The sequence below is a fragment of the Rhinopithecus bieti genome, unplaced genomic scaffold, assembly GCF_001698545.2.
Source record: "Rhinopithecus bieti isolate Rb0 unplaced genomic scaffold, ASM169854v2 scaffold_13558, whole genome shotgun sequence".
NCBI lineage: Eukaryota > Metazoa > Chordata > Mammalia > Primates > Cercopithecidae > Rhinopithecus > Rhinopithecus bieti.
The window spans coordinates 597,870-618,066 of NW_016808198.1; the positions used below are offsets into that span (position 1 = coordinate 597,870).

The 20,197-nt window shown below is 32.8% G+C and overlaps 1 protein-coding gene across 1 annotated transcript in view; it reads left to right on the forward strand.

Moving 5' to 3' along the window:
* The first annotated feature begins 7,306 nt into the window (after nt 1-7,306).
* Nucleotides 7,307-20,197, forward strand: part of IMMP1L (inner mitochondrial membrane peptidase subunit 1) — a 42,411-nt gene continuing 29,520 nt past the window's right edge. Inside the window, 2 exon segments of the mRNA XM_017885759.1 lie at nt 7,307-7,345; nt 18,528-18,661. Coding sequence (XP_017741248.1) covers nt 7,312-7,345; nt 18,528-18,661 — 168 coding nt within the window. The 5' untranslated portion in view covers nt 7,307-7,311.

Here is a 20,197-nt window from a genome sequence, read left to right on the forward strand (position 1 = left end):
TTTAAACAATAGTATTCATAAATATGTTTATTCATGAAATACACAATTTTGTAAAGTATTCACAGACACAATCCCTGTTACTTCATTTGGGCATCATCTTTAAAGCTTAGGATTTTAAATATACTTTTTTTTTAATTGAGGGAAAAATTAGGTTTTAACTTTTGTCACCAAATAAAAATAAAATGCCAGTTATTTGAAAATTATTTGTATAAACTTCTTTTAAATATTAAGTAAGATTTCTTGTGCAAGTTATGAACATTTATGAGGTCTTCAATTATTCTTTTTATTGTTCAAAATGCTTTCACTATATGTTCTGACTATGGGCTATGATGTTGTAGAAAAGTGTTTTGCATACCCTGATATTTTGTTTTATCTTGTCCGTAATGTATATTATTAACTTCATGATTATTATATTACTTAATTTTATATTTATATTTCCTAATGAAAGTAATTGCCTGTTTAAAAGTGTTTTTTTGTCTCCCATTACAGTGCCGAAATTCAAGGTGATTGTAATAACTCTTCACTAAGCATTTAGATATTTTTCACTTGTCAATTGCATTTTTTAGTTTAAAGCATCAAATTAAGTATTATTTTATCCTGGCTTTTATTTTAATTCGTGCATTTAAAAACAAATTCAGATAAGAGATAGTTTGAAAATAAATTCAGTATATTATTTATGAGTGTAGCAACACATTAGCATTGGGTTCACAATAGATCATATCGCTTTATTCCATCTTACAAGCTTAGCAGCACAAACAGAATAATCAACATATTATTTGGCTGTCATCTGCTGAACAGAAACCAGAGATCACAAGGAGGTTTTCCCTAGCTGTGGTGATGGCCTTTTTGTTCCAAGCCCCCATCTGGGAGGGCCATGGTGTGTTATCATATGGAACGCGGGGTTTTCTGTAATCTGCTTAGCTGCACTGCAGTTTGAATCTTCATTCCATGTTTGTGTAATTTATAATTTTAATGAGACCATGGCTCTTGTGGGCTTTGAAATATATTAAAAGCTCTTTTGTGCATATGCTTTTGTTCTTGCTTAATAGGCTCAGTGTATTTAAAACTGATGAATTTTTATTCATGAATTTGGATGTCTGGAGATTAACTCAGACTGAATATCATTGCACTCATCTATTGATGATTAGAAAGTTTTTTTGTTACTGTTATTATTTTGCTTTTGTGTGTGTGTATGTGCAATGTCTATGTGATACTTGTAACCAGAAAAGGAATAAACCTACATAGTTGTAAAAGGCTAAAAATAAGTAGCATGACTAGGTCATAAAAAATTGATTTAAATTTTATTCATCTTATTTATTGATACTCACATTTCAATTTCATCTTTAGTCTCAGTATTACAGATAAATATTATAAAGGAATAATTATGAAAAAACAACTTTTAAAATGAGTTAGTACCTTAAGAACATGTTTATATTCAAATCATATTCCATTGTGTGACAAAGGTAGACTTTGTGTTTTAATTGTATAATATCAGTTGTCTAGTCATTCTAAATGAATAATTACATTTCTTAAATTAAATTATTTTCCGTTTTACTTATTTCTCTAAAACCCTTTTATTAAAGGATTTTAAAAGAATTTCATTGATACGATGAAAAGACTAATAGAAAAGCCACCTACTAATAATTTATAATGTTGATCTTTTTATTTTGTGAATATTCTGAAGTATACTAAATGCCTCAAATCTCTGTAGTTGCTACTTAAATGTACTTTAAAAATTTGAATATAACCAATTACAATAACAACATAGAAAACAGTTCATGCCTTTCTAGATCCAAACATGTTTTTTGAAGTTGCTATCTTTTGAGATCGATGAGGAAGTAACATAGACGTCACTAGTCTTTTATGAAATTGCTCAAGAGACAATTTTTTAAAAAACCTAAATTTGCTGGACTAAAGCATTTGTAACTACATCACATCATTCTTTTTTTATTCATTGATGGTCAGCAATTTGGCAGGTCTTCTCTTCTCCCACCGCCATCCTTAAGCTGAAAATATGAAGTAGAAGCTAAATGACAGGATTTCATACTTTCTTTTCTAACCTTATCTACCAGATTTGACACTGGAATGTTTGTTCTTCCATAATTAACCCTCTGCTTCAGTATTTTTGTTAGTTGCACCATTTCATTTGGCTGAGGAACATATTATTGAAAATATAAGACCTGCTAAAGTGGTGCTGTCCATTAGAAATATAATATGAATCACATAATCAACTGTAACCAAAATATTTTCAATATGTAATCAATATAAACATTAACAAAATACTTTCCCTTTTTTGTATTAAGTCTTCGAAGTCCAGTGTGTGTTTAATACTTACAGTACATCTCAATTTGGACTAGTCATCTTTCAAGTGGCCTCATAAGGCTAGTGGCTATGTTATTGAACAGTATAGTTCTAAAGTATTACACAATTGTAACAAAATATCATAACAAAATATGTACTTTTACATTTCTCGTTATTTTTCTAGTAATATCCTGGTCAAGGTAACCAAAGAATATTCATGTGCTATGTAGTTGAAATTACATAAAGTTTTTTATAGCACTGATACCATTGGCTTATATCTTTCTCTGTGATACATAAAATCTAATTGTGTCACCTGATTGCTGAGTACCTATCCGACATTGTACAGATATGTTTAAAGAGATTGTGATGATGAGGTGATAATGACTAATGTAATAAATGTGGAGTGTCCCTCAAAAATTGTAGGCAAATCAAACTTGTCAAGTAAGCCATATTGTAAGTATACCAAGGAGCTTAGTTTTACAGGAATTCTATGGCAAATCTTAGTACTTTTTTTTTATATATATAAAACTTACAACGTCTTCTCATCCTTAGATTTATTCTGGACAGATTTTTGTGTAAATGTATATGAATCTCTCTTTTCATATAAATTTGCTTGGATAAGCTGGTATAGCTGTAAATGTCATGGGTGGAAGAAGCTGATTATAAAATATTTTCTAAATTTCTCTAGAATCCTACACATTTAAAATGTTCTGTACATATTTAAATGTGAGGAGAGATTTCTTCACTGATAACTGTTTTAAAAACATAATTGTTAAGAATTATAAAACCTTGAATTATAGTAGATTTGAATTGATTGAAATATTTTAAAGTACAGTTATAAAATGATGAAGGAAATTCATGTAAAATACTGTAGGCATACATATTTTATTTAAAATGGTCATATATAATTGACCTTGCTCAAGTATGACTTAGAGAAAACTATATTTATGAAATCTCTGAGTTTTTCACATTTTCTAAATTTTGAGGGCTATGACCTAATTTTAGGTAATATCATTTTTAGCTATTAGCCAATGCCTGCTGTAATCTTGGACTCACTTACATTTTTATTGACTACTCCCTGTGACTCCTGCATTTAAAGTGTTGGCACAAAATGTTAAACTATTCTTTAAACAATACCTCTAGTTTCTTGGAGATGATAAATCCGTCCATTGATTTCCTAATTTTATTATGTACACAGTCAATTGTAATCCAAGATTATAGCAAACAAGATGTTAATTTCTAGACATAATCTATGTACATTTCAATTACAGAGCATGATTGTTATAGAAGCACAGAATAAAAAGGAATAACATTTGTGCTATCCTCACAGGAGCTGTCAATAAAAGATGTAATAGGGGATTTAGAAATCTGGAAATGGCCAACTAATTTATGTGAATCTATTTTATTTCAGCTAGAAAGACCAAGCTCTTTTTCGTCTGCACTGCATATTGCAGAGCACAGGCTGTCTATACAAAACCAGGCGGCTGCATATGGATAGTCCCTTGATATCATTCACTTGCTGTGTAATCTTATTATGCAAAGTTCTAATCTTCACCTAGAATGAATGCCTCTGGGTCAGAATATAGTCATATCAGGGTTTTTGAGGTCATGTTTTGTGATCCTTAGCTTATTCTTCTAAGTAGGGCTGGGATTTAAAGGGTATTCCCCAGATACTAGCAGAGATAGACAGCAGAACCTGCTGCCTTTTTGGAAGACAAGACCAACATGAGGTCCCTGGTAGGATTAAACTTGATTTGTAGCTGTAGGATTTTTTAACAGATGTATTATTGGACAGGGAATAGGGGGCCACCAGCACAGCAAAATTGAATCACGACTGACATTCTCAGGGAGTTTGCTGCCTGCTAAAACAGCAGCTGCATGTGGATTTGACTTCTTTCAGGTGAAGCGACTTCCAGTCATTTGGAAAGGATGGGATGAAAAGGAACCTTGGTGATAATTTTGATGTCTGCAAGATTTAGTACCAGTGTAATGGGATTATCGATAACACCTTCACTGCAGAAAAAGCCACCTGGTGCTATAACTGGCAGCAACCGAGAACTAATCCTTTCCCATCTCTTGGATGTCATTCATGAAGCTCAAAGCTATTTCTACCCTGCTAACTGTGATTAATTTTATAAACAACAACAACAAAAAATCAGGTGATCAAGGCAAAGAATATGCTTTTTATAATATGTAACCTTATTTTAAGCTATGTGACTTAAAGTTATGCAAGACGTATACGAACTGTAAGCTATATGATCCAAAATTTATTAAGCTATTGAAATAGAAAAGTTGATTAATGATGTCTTGGTTTTTTTAGTTGAAGGACATAAATTATTTACTATTGGTAACAATTCATATTTGAGATCATATATTAATTTAAGTAGTTTTATATTCTTTTGGCCATAGAGCCACTATGAAATTAATCAAAATGTCTAGCTGTAAGGAATTGAAATAATTTGTTTTGTCATATGTTTTACCTGTTTTGACTGCTTCAGTTGCTATTGATGCAGTGTTTTTGGATAAATGTTTTGAATAAAACACAATTTGAAATATATAGACACCTATATTTTTTGTAATGAAGGTATTGCTAGCTGAAACTGCTGATGAAAGGGCTTTTGGTGAAAGTATATGATTTTAATATATAAAAGTATAGAGTAAATAGGAATACTGAATGACATATTTTTTAAAATCAGTGATTCTTAGGTAACTTTTCCTTTAGATGGAGGTTTAGTTGTTTGCTTAAAACTTGGGTGTTAGTTAATTGATTTTTTTAGCTTTTATTTCATCTAAAAACTTTATCAAATACTTTGGTTAGAGGTGTTAATTATTTTAATATTTTTCTCTAACACGATCCAATATAAACTGAGAGAAAATGAAGTGAAAGTATCCCATCAGTCACCCAAACAGTATGCAACGTAACTGCCAAGACTAGAAAAGATAATTAGTGTTGTCAGTGTTATGATCTTAGAGTACTTAATTTAAAAATATTTATTCATAGAACTTGATTTTTATCTCATAGTTTTTTTGTTTAGTAGCTTTATCTTTTAAAAAATAAATTATACAGCCTCAGTCTAAACTCTAACATTTTAACTAAATATAGGTGACTAAAGTATTTTCTTGAAATTATGAAAATATTTAAAATATAACCAATATTATACCTGATGTACACCGTTAATGTAACTACCACCTCTGTTTATGTGTGGTACCTTTTTATTTATTTTCCATATAAGGTCTTTACTAGAAAAGTCAGCAAATATAATGAATTTATACAGAGTTCACGGGTTTGGTTTAACCGGTTCCAAGCTATTGTATTTCAAATTGTATTTCCAAACTTTAACCACATTTTGAATGAATGAATGAGAAAGCCTGCCAGTATTTCCAGTAAACTGCATTGTGTTACTTTATGAAGGATGGCTTTTGCCTTCTATATGTATTTTTGCTGTTTGAAAAAAATTTTATTTTATTATGATGAAAGAAGCTATCCATGAAGTAAGTGGACTTAAATCTTTTTCTTATCCTCATAATAAAATTACTTATTTTAAATCTAAAATATTTGGTTTATGTGTAATTTCACGTTATTTTGCCAGGTAGGCTATTATCTCAGCATAACTCTCTGTGGTAATTTATAGTATTATGTATTTATTTTTAAAGTAGTTTTGAATTCAAAATAGAATTTGTCTGGAAGCTTTTATTAAACCTGGTCAGTGTTTACTTTTTTACTTTTTATTCAGTATTTACCGAACAGCTCTTGAGAGTCAGTATTTTTTCCTTCTCCATTCTAGGGGTCATTCTTATTTGATTAGAGATGGTTATTTTCTTTGGAAAGTCTCAAATAAACTTATCTGAAGTAAATTCAACATAAAAAATAAGATCTTCTCAATGGTATACATTCTTTTCATAAAAATATAGGTTATTTGAATTTTAATATCTGTTGATAACTTATAAGAAATTTGGCTTATCTTAAAAAGATAGATACTAATTTGCAGCACAGGCAACTCATGATGTCAATAAGACTTAAGGGAATTATTTTTGGAGACGAGAGTGGGATATAGGATGAAATGAGAAGAAATGTTTTAGAAAGAATGGTAAGTCAGGTATAACAAAAGAATAAGGTGGGGCTGGGCATGGTGGCACCCACCCCTGGTCCCAGACACTCGGGAGGCTGTAGTGGGAGGATTCTTTGAGCCCAGGAGTTGGAGGCTGATCGCTCTAAAAGTGTTCATGAACTGTGGCACAGCGAGGGTTAGCCTATGATAATGCTAAATTACATTTCTTTTTGAATTAATATTCTTCCACTGTTATTCATACAACTGCTATATTGATTTGAAATAGACCATTTAGTGGTTGGATTATTGGTGAATGAGTGTGTTTGTTTTGGTATTTTACTTTTTAGAAGGTGATGGTTTGTTATATTAAAATGATCAACTCCTTATTCTTTGTAAACGTAAGGTGAGTTTCAATTTTGGTTATATGTAAAAATGTGAAATTCAGAAAATGCCACTGGACTAATGAAATACATTGAAGCATTAGCATTATAATGTTTACTTGATGAAAGTTTATAGAATTATCCCAAAGTTAACATTCACTTTAAAGATAATGAATGGATAAATTTTGTCAAGTCTCTGAAAATATTGAGTATGTGTCAGTGGTCTTAAAGGACAGGATAAAGTCCTTTACTGGACTTCCTTTATGGGAGCTTTTAAAAACTGTGGTATCTGCAGCTGGAGATTCTCTTTCATTAGCTCTGTGATGTAGGATGAGAATCATTAGAATCGCAGGGAGCCTGGGAATTTGGATTTTTAGTTTTTAATTTTGGTTGATATTAGGTTTTCATGTTATTTTGATGCTGCAGTCAAATTTGAAACAGTATTCACTGCTTTAAACCTTAAAGTAATGGCAGTTATTTCCTCTGCTGATGAGACAAAATAAACAGGTTTGGTGTGTTTTCTCATTCTTTTGAGACAGGGTCTTGCTTTGTTGCCCAGGCTGGAGTGCAGTGGTAAGATCATGGCCCACCTCAGCCTTAACCTCCTGGACTCAGGTAATCCTCCCAAGTAGCTGGGACTACAGCTGTGCACCTCATGCCCAGCTAATTTTTTAATTCAAAATAAAGAGGTTTTAATAAAATCTTCAGAGATTATGAGAGTATCAGTGCCTTGAGTTTACAGTTTTAGAAAATAAAAAACAATCTCTATACAAATCTTACAGTAGATTTAACACTTACGGATTTGAACAATTCATGAGCAGCCCTGAAGGTGATTTTTGAAATGGCAGGAATTTGAATTACTTTGATGGAGACTTTGCTGTGTGAGAGTGAATTATTTAGCTATTGAGCAGAGTATACTACTCAGCATAATGAGTCTTTGTTGTTCTCTACTTGTCACAATAACTTCTTCTTAGGATCTTAAGTGGACATATATCTCTCAGTTACCTTTTATGCATCATTCTGTGGGGAAAATGGATTTTGTGTAAGTATTCTTGTCTTTGAACATCTCCAAGGTCTCAGAAATGTCAAAATCTATTTTTTCTTTCCCAAATGAAGGTAAATGTGGCAAAACTATGATGTAATTTGTTTTCTCCTTCCCTGTCTAACTTGTTTCTGCTCACCCTTAATGTGAACACTTCTTTAAATGCTAATTTATTCTCAAACTCTGTTCCTCTATCAGAACAAAAATACATTAATGACATTAAATCATTTCTGTGATTGCTTATACTTTAGAATGAATGAATTTGTGTAAACTGATGGTCTTAGTTAACATTTGACATATAGATATATACATATATAATGTATTTATATATGTATGTGTATATATATGTTTTTCCTATTTCTGAAACAAAATGCTTTCTCTTTTCAAAGGCATTTCAGACCTGAACAATCAGGTGGACAACTTCTTTGTGGCTTTGGGTATTTTGAAATTACTTTAAGTCTACTTCAGTAATTGGATCCAAATCAGAATCTTAGAATTGGATGCCTATGCCCAGAAATTTCTAAAGATGGAGGAATCTCTAATTTCTTTTCAGCTTCTTAGGTTCACTCTGCTCAATCTTTTTAGCTGGTTTTAACATCAGTCCTACCTCTATCTTTACTATGTGTCTCTATTCCCAGATACCTATTTTATAGTATCCAAAAATTTTTTTCATTTAAATTGAGAGGCAGTATGGTGTAGTGTTGGATGTTAGACCCAAAAAGCTTCATTTTGAATTCTGGCCCAGCCTCTAATGAGCTGCATGACTTTGAATAGTTCCTTCATCTCTCTGCGCCTCAATTTCTTTATCTGAAAAATGAAATACCTAAGGGGCTGGGCGCAGTGGCTCATACCTGTAATCCCAGCACTTTGGGAGGCCAAGGCGGGTGGATTACAAGGTCAGGAGATCAAGACCATCCTGGCTAACATGGTGAAATCCTGTCTCTACTAAAAATACAAAAAATTAGCCAGGTGAGGTGGCGCACGTCTGTAGTCCCAGCTACTCGGGAGGCTGAAGCAGGAGAATGGCGTGAACCCGGGAGGGGGAGCTTGCAGTGAGCCGAGATTGCACCACTGCACTCCAGCCTGAGCCACAGAGTGAGACTCCGTCTCAAAAAAAATTTTTTTTTTAAAAAAGAGATGCCTGAGTTCTCATAGGGTTGTTTTAAGGATTAAACGAGTTAATTTATGTAAAGTAATGAAAAATCTCTTAAAAGGTTTCTGTGGAGGATCCTCCGATACTTCTTTTGCTGTATGACACAGTCACAATTTTATGGTGCTTTTCACTTTTCCCTAGCTTTTCTATTATTTGAAAGAATATGTAGGTTCCCCTTTAAAGAAATTGGTTCTCTACATTAATGACTTAGTTTTTTTTTTAATGTAAATGTGATAGGAATTTAAGAAGTAACAGGTGATAGGGAATTTAAGAAGTAACAGATTCTGAATTTTTTGATGCCCAAGCTTCCCAAATTTTTTCACAGCACACATGGTACATAGTAAGTTATACAACATATAGTAGTAAATGACTGGATAACTAGGGCTGCCCAAGGCTGGCAATGGCTATTGGTCACTAAGAGTTTAGAGCAGTCACTTGGAGGACTTATTAAAATACAGATTGCTGAACAACACTTCCTAAGTTTCTGATTCTAATAAATCTTGTATTTAACCAAATCAGTTTGAAGATGATGCCATTGATGCTGGTCTGAGGAATCACAGTTTAGTAATTACTTCTTTAATGTTCTGTATCCTGGTGTGGTAGGTAGGAAAATGGCCCTCCAAAGATGTCTGCATCCTAATCCCCAGAACCTTTGAATATGTTACCTTACATGGCAAAAGGGACTTCACAGATGTGATTAAATTAAGGACTTTGAGATCATTGTGAATTATCTAGTTGGGCTCAGTGTAATCACCAGTGTCCTTAAAAGAGTAAAAAGGGGGCAGGAGAGAGAGAAAAACAGACAGACAGACAGACACACAGACAGAGGAAGAAGTGAACATGGAATAATGGCCAGGGAGATTAAAGACTTTGAGATTGAACAAAGGGGCTATGAGTAAAGGAATGTTAGTGCTTCTAGAAGTTGGGAAAGGTAAGGAAATGGATTCTCCCCTAAACCCTTTAAAAAGAAATAGTCTTGGTTTTTTAGCCCAGTGGTACCCATGTTAGACCTCTGACCTATCAACTGTAAGATTATAAATTTGTGTTGTTTTAAGCCATTAAGTTTATGGTAATTTGTTGGCACCGATAGAATACTAGTACATCTGTAACCAGTTCTGTTTACCAGTTCGCTTTGTGCTAAAAGTTCCCAGTCTTAGCTCATGACATCAGCTCATAACAGAGAGTAAATAAAAACACAAAAGGCAAGAGCTCCCTTATTTTTCTACCATCAAACTGTCAAAACTACCAGTATGTTAACCCATGTTTTTCTTCCCTTTTATTACATTGGAGGAAGTACCCAAACTTCTATCAAAACCCAATCTGTCGGCCTTTGTTTGATCCTATTCTCTATTGCCCTGTTTTTTTAAAATTGAAGTTATATATATGTGTGTGTGTGTGTGTATATGTATGTATAATTTAGCATCTAAATATATATATTTTAATTTAGAATCTTTAAGATGGAGAGCACCCCTTCAATGATTAAGAGAGACACAAGATGGAAATAATGGTTTTATTACTCACAGGTCCAGGGTACATGATATACCTGGAGGCCATACGCAGAGGTCAGGGAGCACTTCAGAGGGAAGGAGAGGGAGAGAGATCCATGGGTTAATGCCTTCATTGAGGTCTAAGGCCTTATCCAAACAGGTTTCTCACTGGGTGATTTTTCTTTAACACTTAATAATTGTATACATTTATGGTACAGTATGATTTTGATACATATGTACAGTGTGTAATGATCAAATCAGAGTAATTAACATATCTGTCATCTCAAACATTTATCATTTCTCTGTTGGGAATGTTAAAAATCTTATAGCTCTTTGAAAATATGCCCTAAATTATTGTTAACTATAGTCACCTTGCAGTGCAATAGAACAGTAGAATTTATTTCTCCTATATAGCTGTAATTTTGCATCTGTTAGCCAATCCATTCTTATCATGTCTCACACTTTTCAGCCTCTAGTAATCACTATTCTATCTCCTTCTGTGAAATCAACATTTTTAGCTTTCATGTATGAGTGAGAACATATGATATTTGTCTTTCTATGCCTGGCTTATTTCACTAACATAATTATCCTCCAGGCTCATACATTTTGCCTTGTTTGACAGGATTTCATTGGTTTTTGTGGCTGAATAGTATTCCGTTGTGTATATATACCACATTTTCTTTATTCATTAATCTGTTGGACATGTAAGTTGATTCCAAATCTTGACTATTGTGAATAGTGCTGCAATAAACATAGGAGTGCAGACATCTCTTCAACATACTGATTTCCTTTCTCTTGGATACACACCCAGTAGTGGAATTGCTGGGTCGTATGGTAGTTCTATTTTTTAGTGTTCTTTTTTATATATGTTTTATATCCTGTAAAACATTTTTGTTATAGTCTTAAACAGCATCAGTATCTTTATCCAAATATGTATGTACTCTTCAATTCTCTTCCTTCCTTCTTGGATTTGCCTAAGTCTTTTTTTTTGTTTTGTTTTGTTTTGAGACGGAGTTTCGCTCTTTTTGCCCAGGCTGGAGTGCAATGGCATTATCTCGACTCACTGTGACCTCCGCCTCACGCGATTCTCCTGCCTCAGCCTCCCGAGTAGCTGGGACTACAGGCATGTGCTGTAGTCCCACACCTGGCTAATTTTGTATTTTTAGTAGAGATGGGGTTTAGTTGCTCCATGTTGGTCAGGCTGGTCTCCAACTCCCGATATCAGGTGATCCCCCCTCCTCGGCCTCCCAAAGAGTTGGATTACAGGCATGAGCCACCGCACGCGGCCTATTTACCAAATTCTATCTGACAACATTTTGTTTTTGCCTGAATTATTCCTGTTAGTATACATATTATTACAGTTGTGCTGGCAAAAATATTTGCAAAACTTGTTTTCGGAAAGTGTTTTTATTTTTTTCTTTAGCTTTTGAGGTATATTTTCATCAGGCATAGAATTATAGTTTGGTGATTTTCATACTTTAAAAATGCCATTTTATTTTATTCTGGTTTTAATTATTTCTTATGTAAAGGTAGCGATTCCATTTTGTTGAAGAGACAAAATTGTTTCTTTGAAAATAAGGTAAATTTCTGACCAATTTTAAACTTTTCTCAATGTCTTTTTCAGCATCTTGACTATACTGTGCCTGGATGTATCTGTGTGTTTTGTGTTTATCCTGTTCATGGTTTGTAGAATTTCTTGAGTTTGTGAGTTAATGTCTTTCATCAATTTGGATAGTTACCTACCAGTATTTCTTCAAAATATTGCTTCTGTCCTATTCTTGATTCCTCTCCTTTAGGTCTCTGATTATATTAATACTGTTTCTCCTGGATCGTGTACCTGCTTTCCTCTGTGTCCTTCAGTCTTATTACTTTCTCCCAACTTGCCCAGTTCACTTGTCTTCTGTTAGGCTGAGCCTAGTAGGCAGAATCTGCTGGTAGATTCATGTAATGCATTAATTTTAGTTATTGTATTTTATTTTGTAGTATTGTGTTGTGTATAATTTCCACTTGATTTCTAATAGATTTTTGGTCACTGCTGACTTTTATCTTTTTCTGTTTGTTTTGAATGTTAATCATGGTTATTTTAAAGTGTTCAAATGTTAAGTTCAATACCTGAATCACCTGTTGCTCTCTTTCTGTTTTGTGTTTTTTTTTTCTCTTGGCTTTCAGTCATTTGATTCTATTTTATAATGTGCTTTGATTGAATGCAATCATTTGGTACTATTTTATAGAATGCTTATAATCTTTAATTGAATTAAACTAAAAATTATAGCCCAATTTTTTAAATGGGCAAAGTGTTTGAGTAGACATTTTTCAAAAGAATAGTGATCAATACAATAAACACATGAAAGAGGTGCTTATGAATATTTTGTTATTAAGGAAATGCAAATCAAAGCCACAGTGAGATTCATACTCCCTGGGATGGCTACAGTCAAAACATGGATGGTAACAAATGTTGGCAAGGATGTGGAGAAATTGGAAACCTTATGCATTACTAGTAAAAATGTACAGTGGTGCAATTGCTTTGGAAAACAGTTCGGTCATTCTTCAGAAAGTTAAAGGCATCACTGTTTTTAATGGCATTTTCATTAGAGAAATCTTTTCTGATTCATCCTAAAGAAAGTATGCCTCACCCATTGTTCTCTATCACTTTACTATATTTTTCTTTACAGAAATTTACTTAATGTATTTATGTATTTATTTGTTTACTTTGTGTATATATGATATCTTCCCCACTATACTATAAACTGTATGAGAGAAGGCATCATGTTCACTACTGTATTCCCAGGGCTGAACACAGTATCTGGTACATAGTAGTAGCTCAATAAGTATTTGTTGAATGAATGAAGTCACGCTTTTCCCCCCAAGTGTTTGTTTTGTAGAAGTTTTATTCTACAAAAAAAGCTGAGAAAAATAGTGCAGTGCACATTTGTATACACTTCACTTGGATTTAACAATGAACATTTGCCACATTAGCTTTCTATCTTCCTCCATATATAATATATCTGTGTGTGTGTATATATGTGTATGTATCAATTTGTCTTCATCTCTATACATGATTTTTAGCAGTAGAAGTGAACCATATGAAAGGAAGTTGCAGTCATAGCATTTTTCTCAAAATAATTCCTTGTTTATCTCCTATGAACAAGGTCATTCTACATAGCATGATATTGTTAAGAAGTTTAACACTGAAACAGTGATATATTTTTATGTACAATATTCAGATTTACCCAGTTGTCCCCAAGTCTTTCATAGCTTTCTTTTTCCTTTTGCTCCAGGATCCAATTCGATATTTCATATTGTATTTGGTTGTCATGTCCTTCTATTTTCTTGTAATTGAAAATAGTACTCTTAGTATAATTTTTCCTTTCATTAAATTTATACTTTTTAAGTGTTCAAGCTGGTTGTCTTGTTGAATGTCTGCAATATGGATATGTCTTGATTGTTCATGATCAGATTTAGGTTACACATTTTTGGCAAGAATGGTACACAGATGATGATGTACTTGTCATTCCATTGGTAAGAGGCTACATGATATTAGTATGCTGCTAAATTTGGTCATTTAGTTAAGATAGTGTTTACCAGATCTTCCCATTGTAAAGATACCTTGTTCCCTTTGTAAAAAAAAAAATCTACTTTGATACTTTTCAAATATCCTGTTGACCAACAATGTTTCACTCAGTGTATTTTAGCATGCATCAATGGCCCTTGTCTAAATCAGTTATTACACTGGTGATAATTTTATCATTCCTTCTACATTTATTAGCTGTCATCTTTTGATAAAGAACTTTCCCTGTCCCCAACACATGCATCTTTTTAAAATTTCATTTTAATAATGTATTATCAATACTGTTATATTTTAGCTTATATTGTCCCTAATTTAACTGTATTATCAATTACTGTTACTATTTTTAGGCTTATATTGTCCCAAATTTGGCCATTGGATGACCCCTCAGAATAGTTCCTTTGTTTGCATCAGTCTTTGAGCACTGACTGTTTTGCTCTGGTGGAGAATGATACTTAGAAACCAAAAATGTGGGCACTAAGTGCTCATAATTACTACAGTGTCATTGCTTCTTACAATGGCCTTTTCACAGTGGACAGAGCTAGGATGACATTTTTAAATAGGCAAACAGATAAATATATACATGTTTATTTGAGTAAATTTGTTTTGATAACTCAAGTTTATCCTTAAGGTCCCTTTACATATTTGTTGCTTCTTTTTCTCACAGTGAGAAACAACTTAAATATTTGCTCACTTTTACTATCTGAAATATATATAAAATACTACAACCAACAACAACTTACTAAGATACGTTCTAGATTACTTTCAGTGTTTTTCCTTTTGTATTTAGTTGGTATGTAATAAATGTATTTATTACTGGGATACAGTGATATTTTGCTACATGTATATATTATATAATGATCAAATTGGGGTAATTAGCATATTTACCTCAAACACATCATTTCTTTATGTTGTGAACAGTGAAGATCTTCTTGTAGCTTTTTGAAAATATACAATAAATTATGGTTAACCGTATTCACCCAACAGTGCTGCAGAAGGCAGGAACTCATTCCTCCTATCTAGCTGTAATTTTGTGTCCATTAACCAACTTCTCATTCTCCCCTCCTACCCCCCTTTCCCAGCCTCTGATACCCATATTTGTACACTATACTTCCATAGGCTCAATTTTTTTTTTAAGCTCCTGCAGATGAGTGAAAACGTAAGGTAGTTTTCTTCCTGTGCCAGATTTATTTCTCTTAACATAATGTGCCCCAGGGTCGTTCATATTGCCTTGAATAACAGGATTTCATTCTCCTTGTGGCTGAATAATATTCCATTGTGTATGTATAGCATGTTTTTCTTTATCCGTTCATCTGATGGATATTTCAGTTGATTCTATGTCTTAGCTATTGTGAATAGTAGCTAAGCTGCAATAAACATGGGGATGTAGGTATCCCTTTGATATACTGATTTCCTTTCTTTTGGATTAATACCCAGTAGCAGGATTGCGAGAATTATTTTTTGATTCTCTTTTGAGTTTTTAAAGAAACCTCCACACTGTTTTCCATAATGACTGTACTAATTTACATTCCCACTAACAGGGTATATGAATTTTCTTTTCCCCACATCCTTGCCAGCACTTACTTTGTCTTATTTGATAATAATCTAACTGGTGTAAGATGATACCTGATTATAGTTTTGACTTGCATTTCCCTGAAGATTAGTGATGTTGAGCATATTTTTATGTATTTGTTGGCCATTTGTATGTTTTCTTTTGAAAAATGTCTATTAAGATCATTTGTCCACTTTTTAATTGGGTTATTTGGTTTTTTGCTGTTGAGTTCCTTATATATTCTGAATATTAGTCCATGTCAGATGCATAGTTTGCAAATATTTTCTCCCATTCGACATGTTGTCTTTTTACTTTGTTATTTTCATTGCTGAGCAGAAGCTTTTTAGTTTAAATCCCATTTGTCTATTTTTGTTCTTTCTTGCCTGTTCTTTTGATTTCTTAGCCATAAAATCTTTGCCTAGACCAATGTCTTGAAGTGTTTCCCTTATAGTATTATGGTTTGATCTTATTTATAAGTCTGTAATTTATTTTAAGTTGATTTTTATATATGGTTAGAGATATGGGGACTAGTTTTATCCTTCTGCATGTGGATATCCAAATTTTCGAGCACCATTTATTGAAGAGATGTCCTTTCTCCAGTGTATGTTCCTGGCACTTTGTCAAAAATCAGTTGGCTATAAATACATGGATTTATTTCTGGGTTCTCTGTTCTGTCCCATTGGTCTATGTGTTTTTATACCAATACCATGCTGTTTTGGTTACTGTAGCTTTGTAGTGTATCTTAAAGTCAGGTAGTGTAATACTATCAGCTTTATTCATTTTGCTCAATATTGCTTTGGTTATTTTGGGTCTTGTGGTTCTGTATGAATTTTAGGATTGTTTTCTAATTCTGTGAAAAATGACTTTGGCATATTGATAGAGATTGCATTGAATCTTTAGATCACATTGGGTAGTATGGTCATTTTAACAATATTAATTCTTACAATCCATGAGTATGGGCTGTCTTTCCATTTTTATTTTTTATGTCCTCTTCAATTCTTTCAGTGTTTTTGTAGTTTTCATTTTAGAGGTCTTTCACCTCCTTGGGTAAATTTATTCCTAGTTATATTTTTAATGTTTTATAGCTATTTTAAGTGGGATTGCTTTATTGATCCCATTGATTTCTTATTCAGCTAGATCATTCCTGGTGGATAAAATGCTACTAATTTTTGTATGTCGACTTTGTATCCTGCAACTTTATTGAATTCATTTATCAGTTCTAAAAGTATTTGTGGTGAAGTCTTTAGATTTCTCTATATATAAGATCATGTCATCCATAACCAGGATAGTTACTTCCTCTTTTTCAATTTGGATGCCCTTTATTTCTTTATTTTGCCTAATTGCTGTGGCTGAGACTTCCATTACTATGTTGAATAAGGGTGATTAAAGTGGGCATCCGTGTCTTGTTCCAGATCTTAGAGGACAGGCTTTCAGCTTTTCCCCCATTAAGTATGATATTAGCTGTGGGTTTGTCATATATTGCCTTTTATTGTTTTGATGTATGTTCCTTCTTTGCCTAATTTCTTGAGAGTTTGTATAATGAAGTGATGTTGAAATTTATCACATGCTTTTTCTGCATCTATTGAGATCATTTTATGGTTTTTGTTCTTCGTTCTGTTGATGTGTTATATCACGCTGTTTGATTGGCATGCGTTGAACCATCCTTGCATCCCTAGGATAAATCCCACCTGATTGTGGTGTATTATCTCTTTAATGTGTTGTTGGGTTTGGTTTGCTAGTATTTTGTTAAGGATTGTTGCATCTGAGCTCACTGGCATTTTGGCCTGTAGTTTCTCTTTTCCAGTGTCTGGTTTGGGCATTAGGGCAATGCTGACCTGAATGAATTAGGAAGAATTCCCTCAGTTTCCAGTTTTTTGGAATAGTTTGAGAAGAATTGGTGTTGGTTCTTTTTTATATGTTTGGAAGAATTCAGAGGTAAAGCCATCTGATGCTGGGCTTTTCTTTGTTGGGAGACCTTTTATTACTGGCTTTATCCTATACCAACTTTGTGATGATAATAAGCCAGTTACTTTACTAGTCTTAGGCTTTTTTTTCTTGTCTATAAATTGAGGATGATAATAATGTCTATCTTACAGAGGTATTATATGTAAATCTTGACATGTTAAGCAGATGTTACAAACTATTATTGATGTATTTTAATAAATTTAATCTGAGAACTGTATATTGTAGCCTAGGCCTAAGGGTTAGGCTATTAGTTGAGAAATGCATGATACATAGTTGTGACAGTTAAATAGGAAGGACAGATATTAGAAATATTTTAGATGAATAATATTTTTAAATTTTATGTAGCTTTTAAAAATCTTTAAATGGTACTTTATGCTGTTGTTTCATAGTATGTCTGTGTTCCTTTTGTCATATCAATAGTTAATAACTCACAAATGAATGTAACTTTATAATTTATAAAGTACTTTGACATATGTTGCTGAATTTGATTCTAAGAATCATTCTATGAGAGATTATTTCTACTAGGCCCCAGAAAGGTTAAGTAGTTTGTTGAAGATTATACAAGTTAGTAAAAGAACCAGTGTGAAACTTGAATCTCCATATTCCTATTCTAGTGATTTCTCCATTATTTTCTATTACATGGCAAGAAGTAATATATAGCAAGGAACAAATGTGAAAAACTGTTATTAGTCCTTTGAAAGAGTTACTATCTTTTTTAAGCATCTGCCTTAATAGAAGAAATAACCAAGACATGGAAGGGGACAGATGAGTTTAGAATCTACTAATTATATAATTCATATATAGACCCAGTGGCATTCGAATATAAATTTTGGTAAATCTAAATATTTAGTGGCTACAATTTGCCATTTAAAATATCATTAGTAGAACTGATAATAAACTCTTGCTTTCCTGCACCAAATTGTATTAGGCACTTAGTACATTTTAGGTGATTGTAAAATATTTTACAATAGAGCTGTTTCTTAAATGTTTTTAAATAGTATTGATCATGAAACTTTTTGAAATTTACCATCAGGCCAATGGTGGCAGAGTCTACATAGAACTATGCTTCGTGGTGTTCTGGGGAAAACCTTTCGACTTGTTGGCTATACTATTCAGTATGGCTGTATAGCTCATTGTGCTTTTGAATACGTTGGTGGTGTTGTCATGGTAAGTTTTTATGTTCAAGAATATTCATCTTAAATATATACTTTTTTTCAAATGGAAGGAAAATGTGTTTTTCCTTTTATTATAGTTGAAGTTATTTAATGAATAAAATGTGAAAGTTAAAACATAAAATCTTTCTAAATATTGGAATAATAAGAGAGTATGTTTGAATTGGTCCTGAGAGAAGGTATAAGGACCATTACTTAAATATTTCCTGTATTCTGTTTCTAATGGGCACAAAAGGTCCTTTTGAATAGTAGAACAATAATAGTTGTTACCATTTATTGAATCCTATTTACTGTGTTTCAGGATATGTTTGATGTTTTACACTTACTAACTAATCTTTTACACTTCTTTGAGATACTTATTAGTAATCCAATATACACATGAGGAAATGAATTGAGAAAGCTTAAGTAACTTACTTGTTCCAGATCCCACAGTTAGTAAGTAACTTGAAATTTCAACATATATTTGTCCAGTTTTCAAAATTCCAGCTCATTACTACCATGTTTAACTGTAATTAAAACAAATTAATAATCTATAATTGAGACAGATTATTCTGCCTAATGTCTATATTAAAATGTTAAAGTTGTTCCCTATCCTCAACTAATACTTGTTCTTAATATTGTAGTGGGAAACTATGAACTGTGGTTGTTGATTCAAACCTTTTGTCATGTAAAGAACAAATTGATTGACCAGCCAGTTTTTTTTTTTAATTGTTGTTATTACTGTTGTTTTTTTAAATTAGGTTTACTTTATCAGATTGACAGTCACGTAACTTCCAGTTAAGATGGAGTAATGGAAATATATATATTTAACTCAAATTTCCCTTTTTTTTTTTTTTTTTTTTTGTTTGAGACAGGGTCTTGCTCTGTTGCCTGGGCTGGAGTGCAATTGAGTGATTCAGTTCACTGCAGCCTCCGCCTCCTGGGCTCAAAACAGTTCTTGTGCCTCATCGTCCCAAGTAACTGGGACTACAGGGGTGCAACACCACGCCTGGCTAATTGTTGTATATTTAGTACAGATGGCGTTTCACCATGTTGTCCAGGCTGGGCACGAACTCCTGATGTCAAGTGATCTGCCCACCTTGGCCTCCCAAAGTTCTGGTTTTATAGGTATGAGCCACTGTACTTGGCTGAAACTTGCCTTCTTGATTTTTTGTAAGTTAGACTGGTACTTCCAAAGGTAGCAAACGAACTGTAATCATATTTCTTCTTATTTCCGCGTGAGTAGGAATTTTTAAGTAAAAAGTTTTATTTACAAGTAGAGTAAATGGAGACTGTTGTATTTAGATTTTTAAGGTGGCAATGATAATTTTTTCTGATTCTGAGGTAGAGGTTGAGTATCCCTTATCTGAAATACTTGGGACCAGAAGTGTTATGGATTTCAGATTTTTTTGAATTTTGGAATATTTGCATATATATCATGAGATATTTTGGGGATGGGACCCAAGTCTGAACACAAAATTCATTTGTATTTCATATGTACCTTGTATGCATAGCCTGAAGGTAATGTTATATGCTATTTTAAAGAATTTTG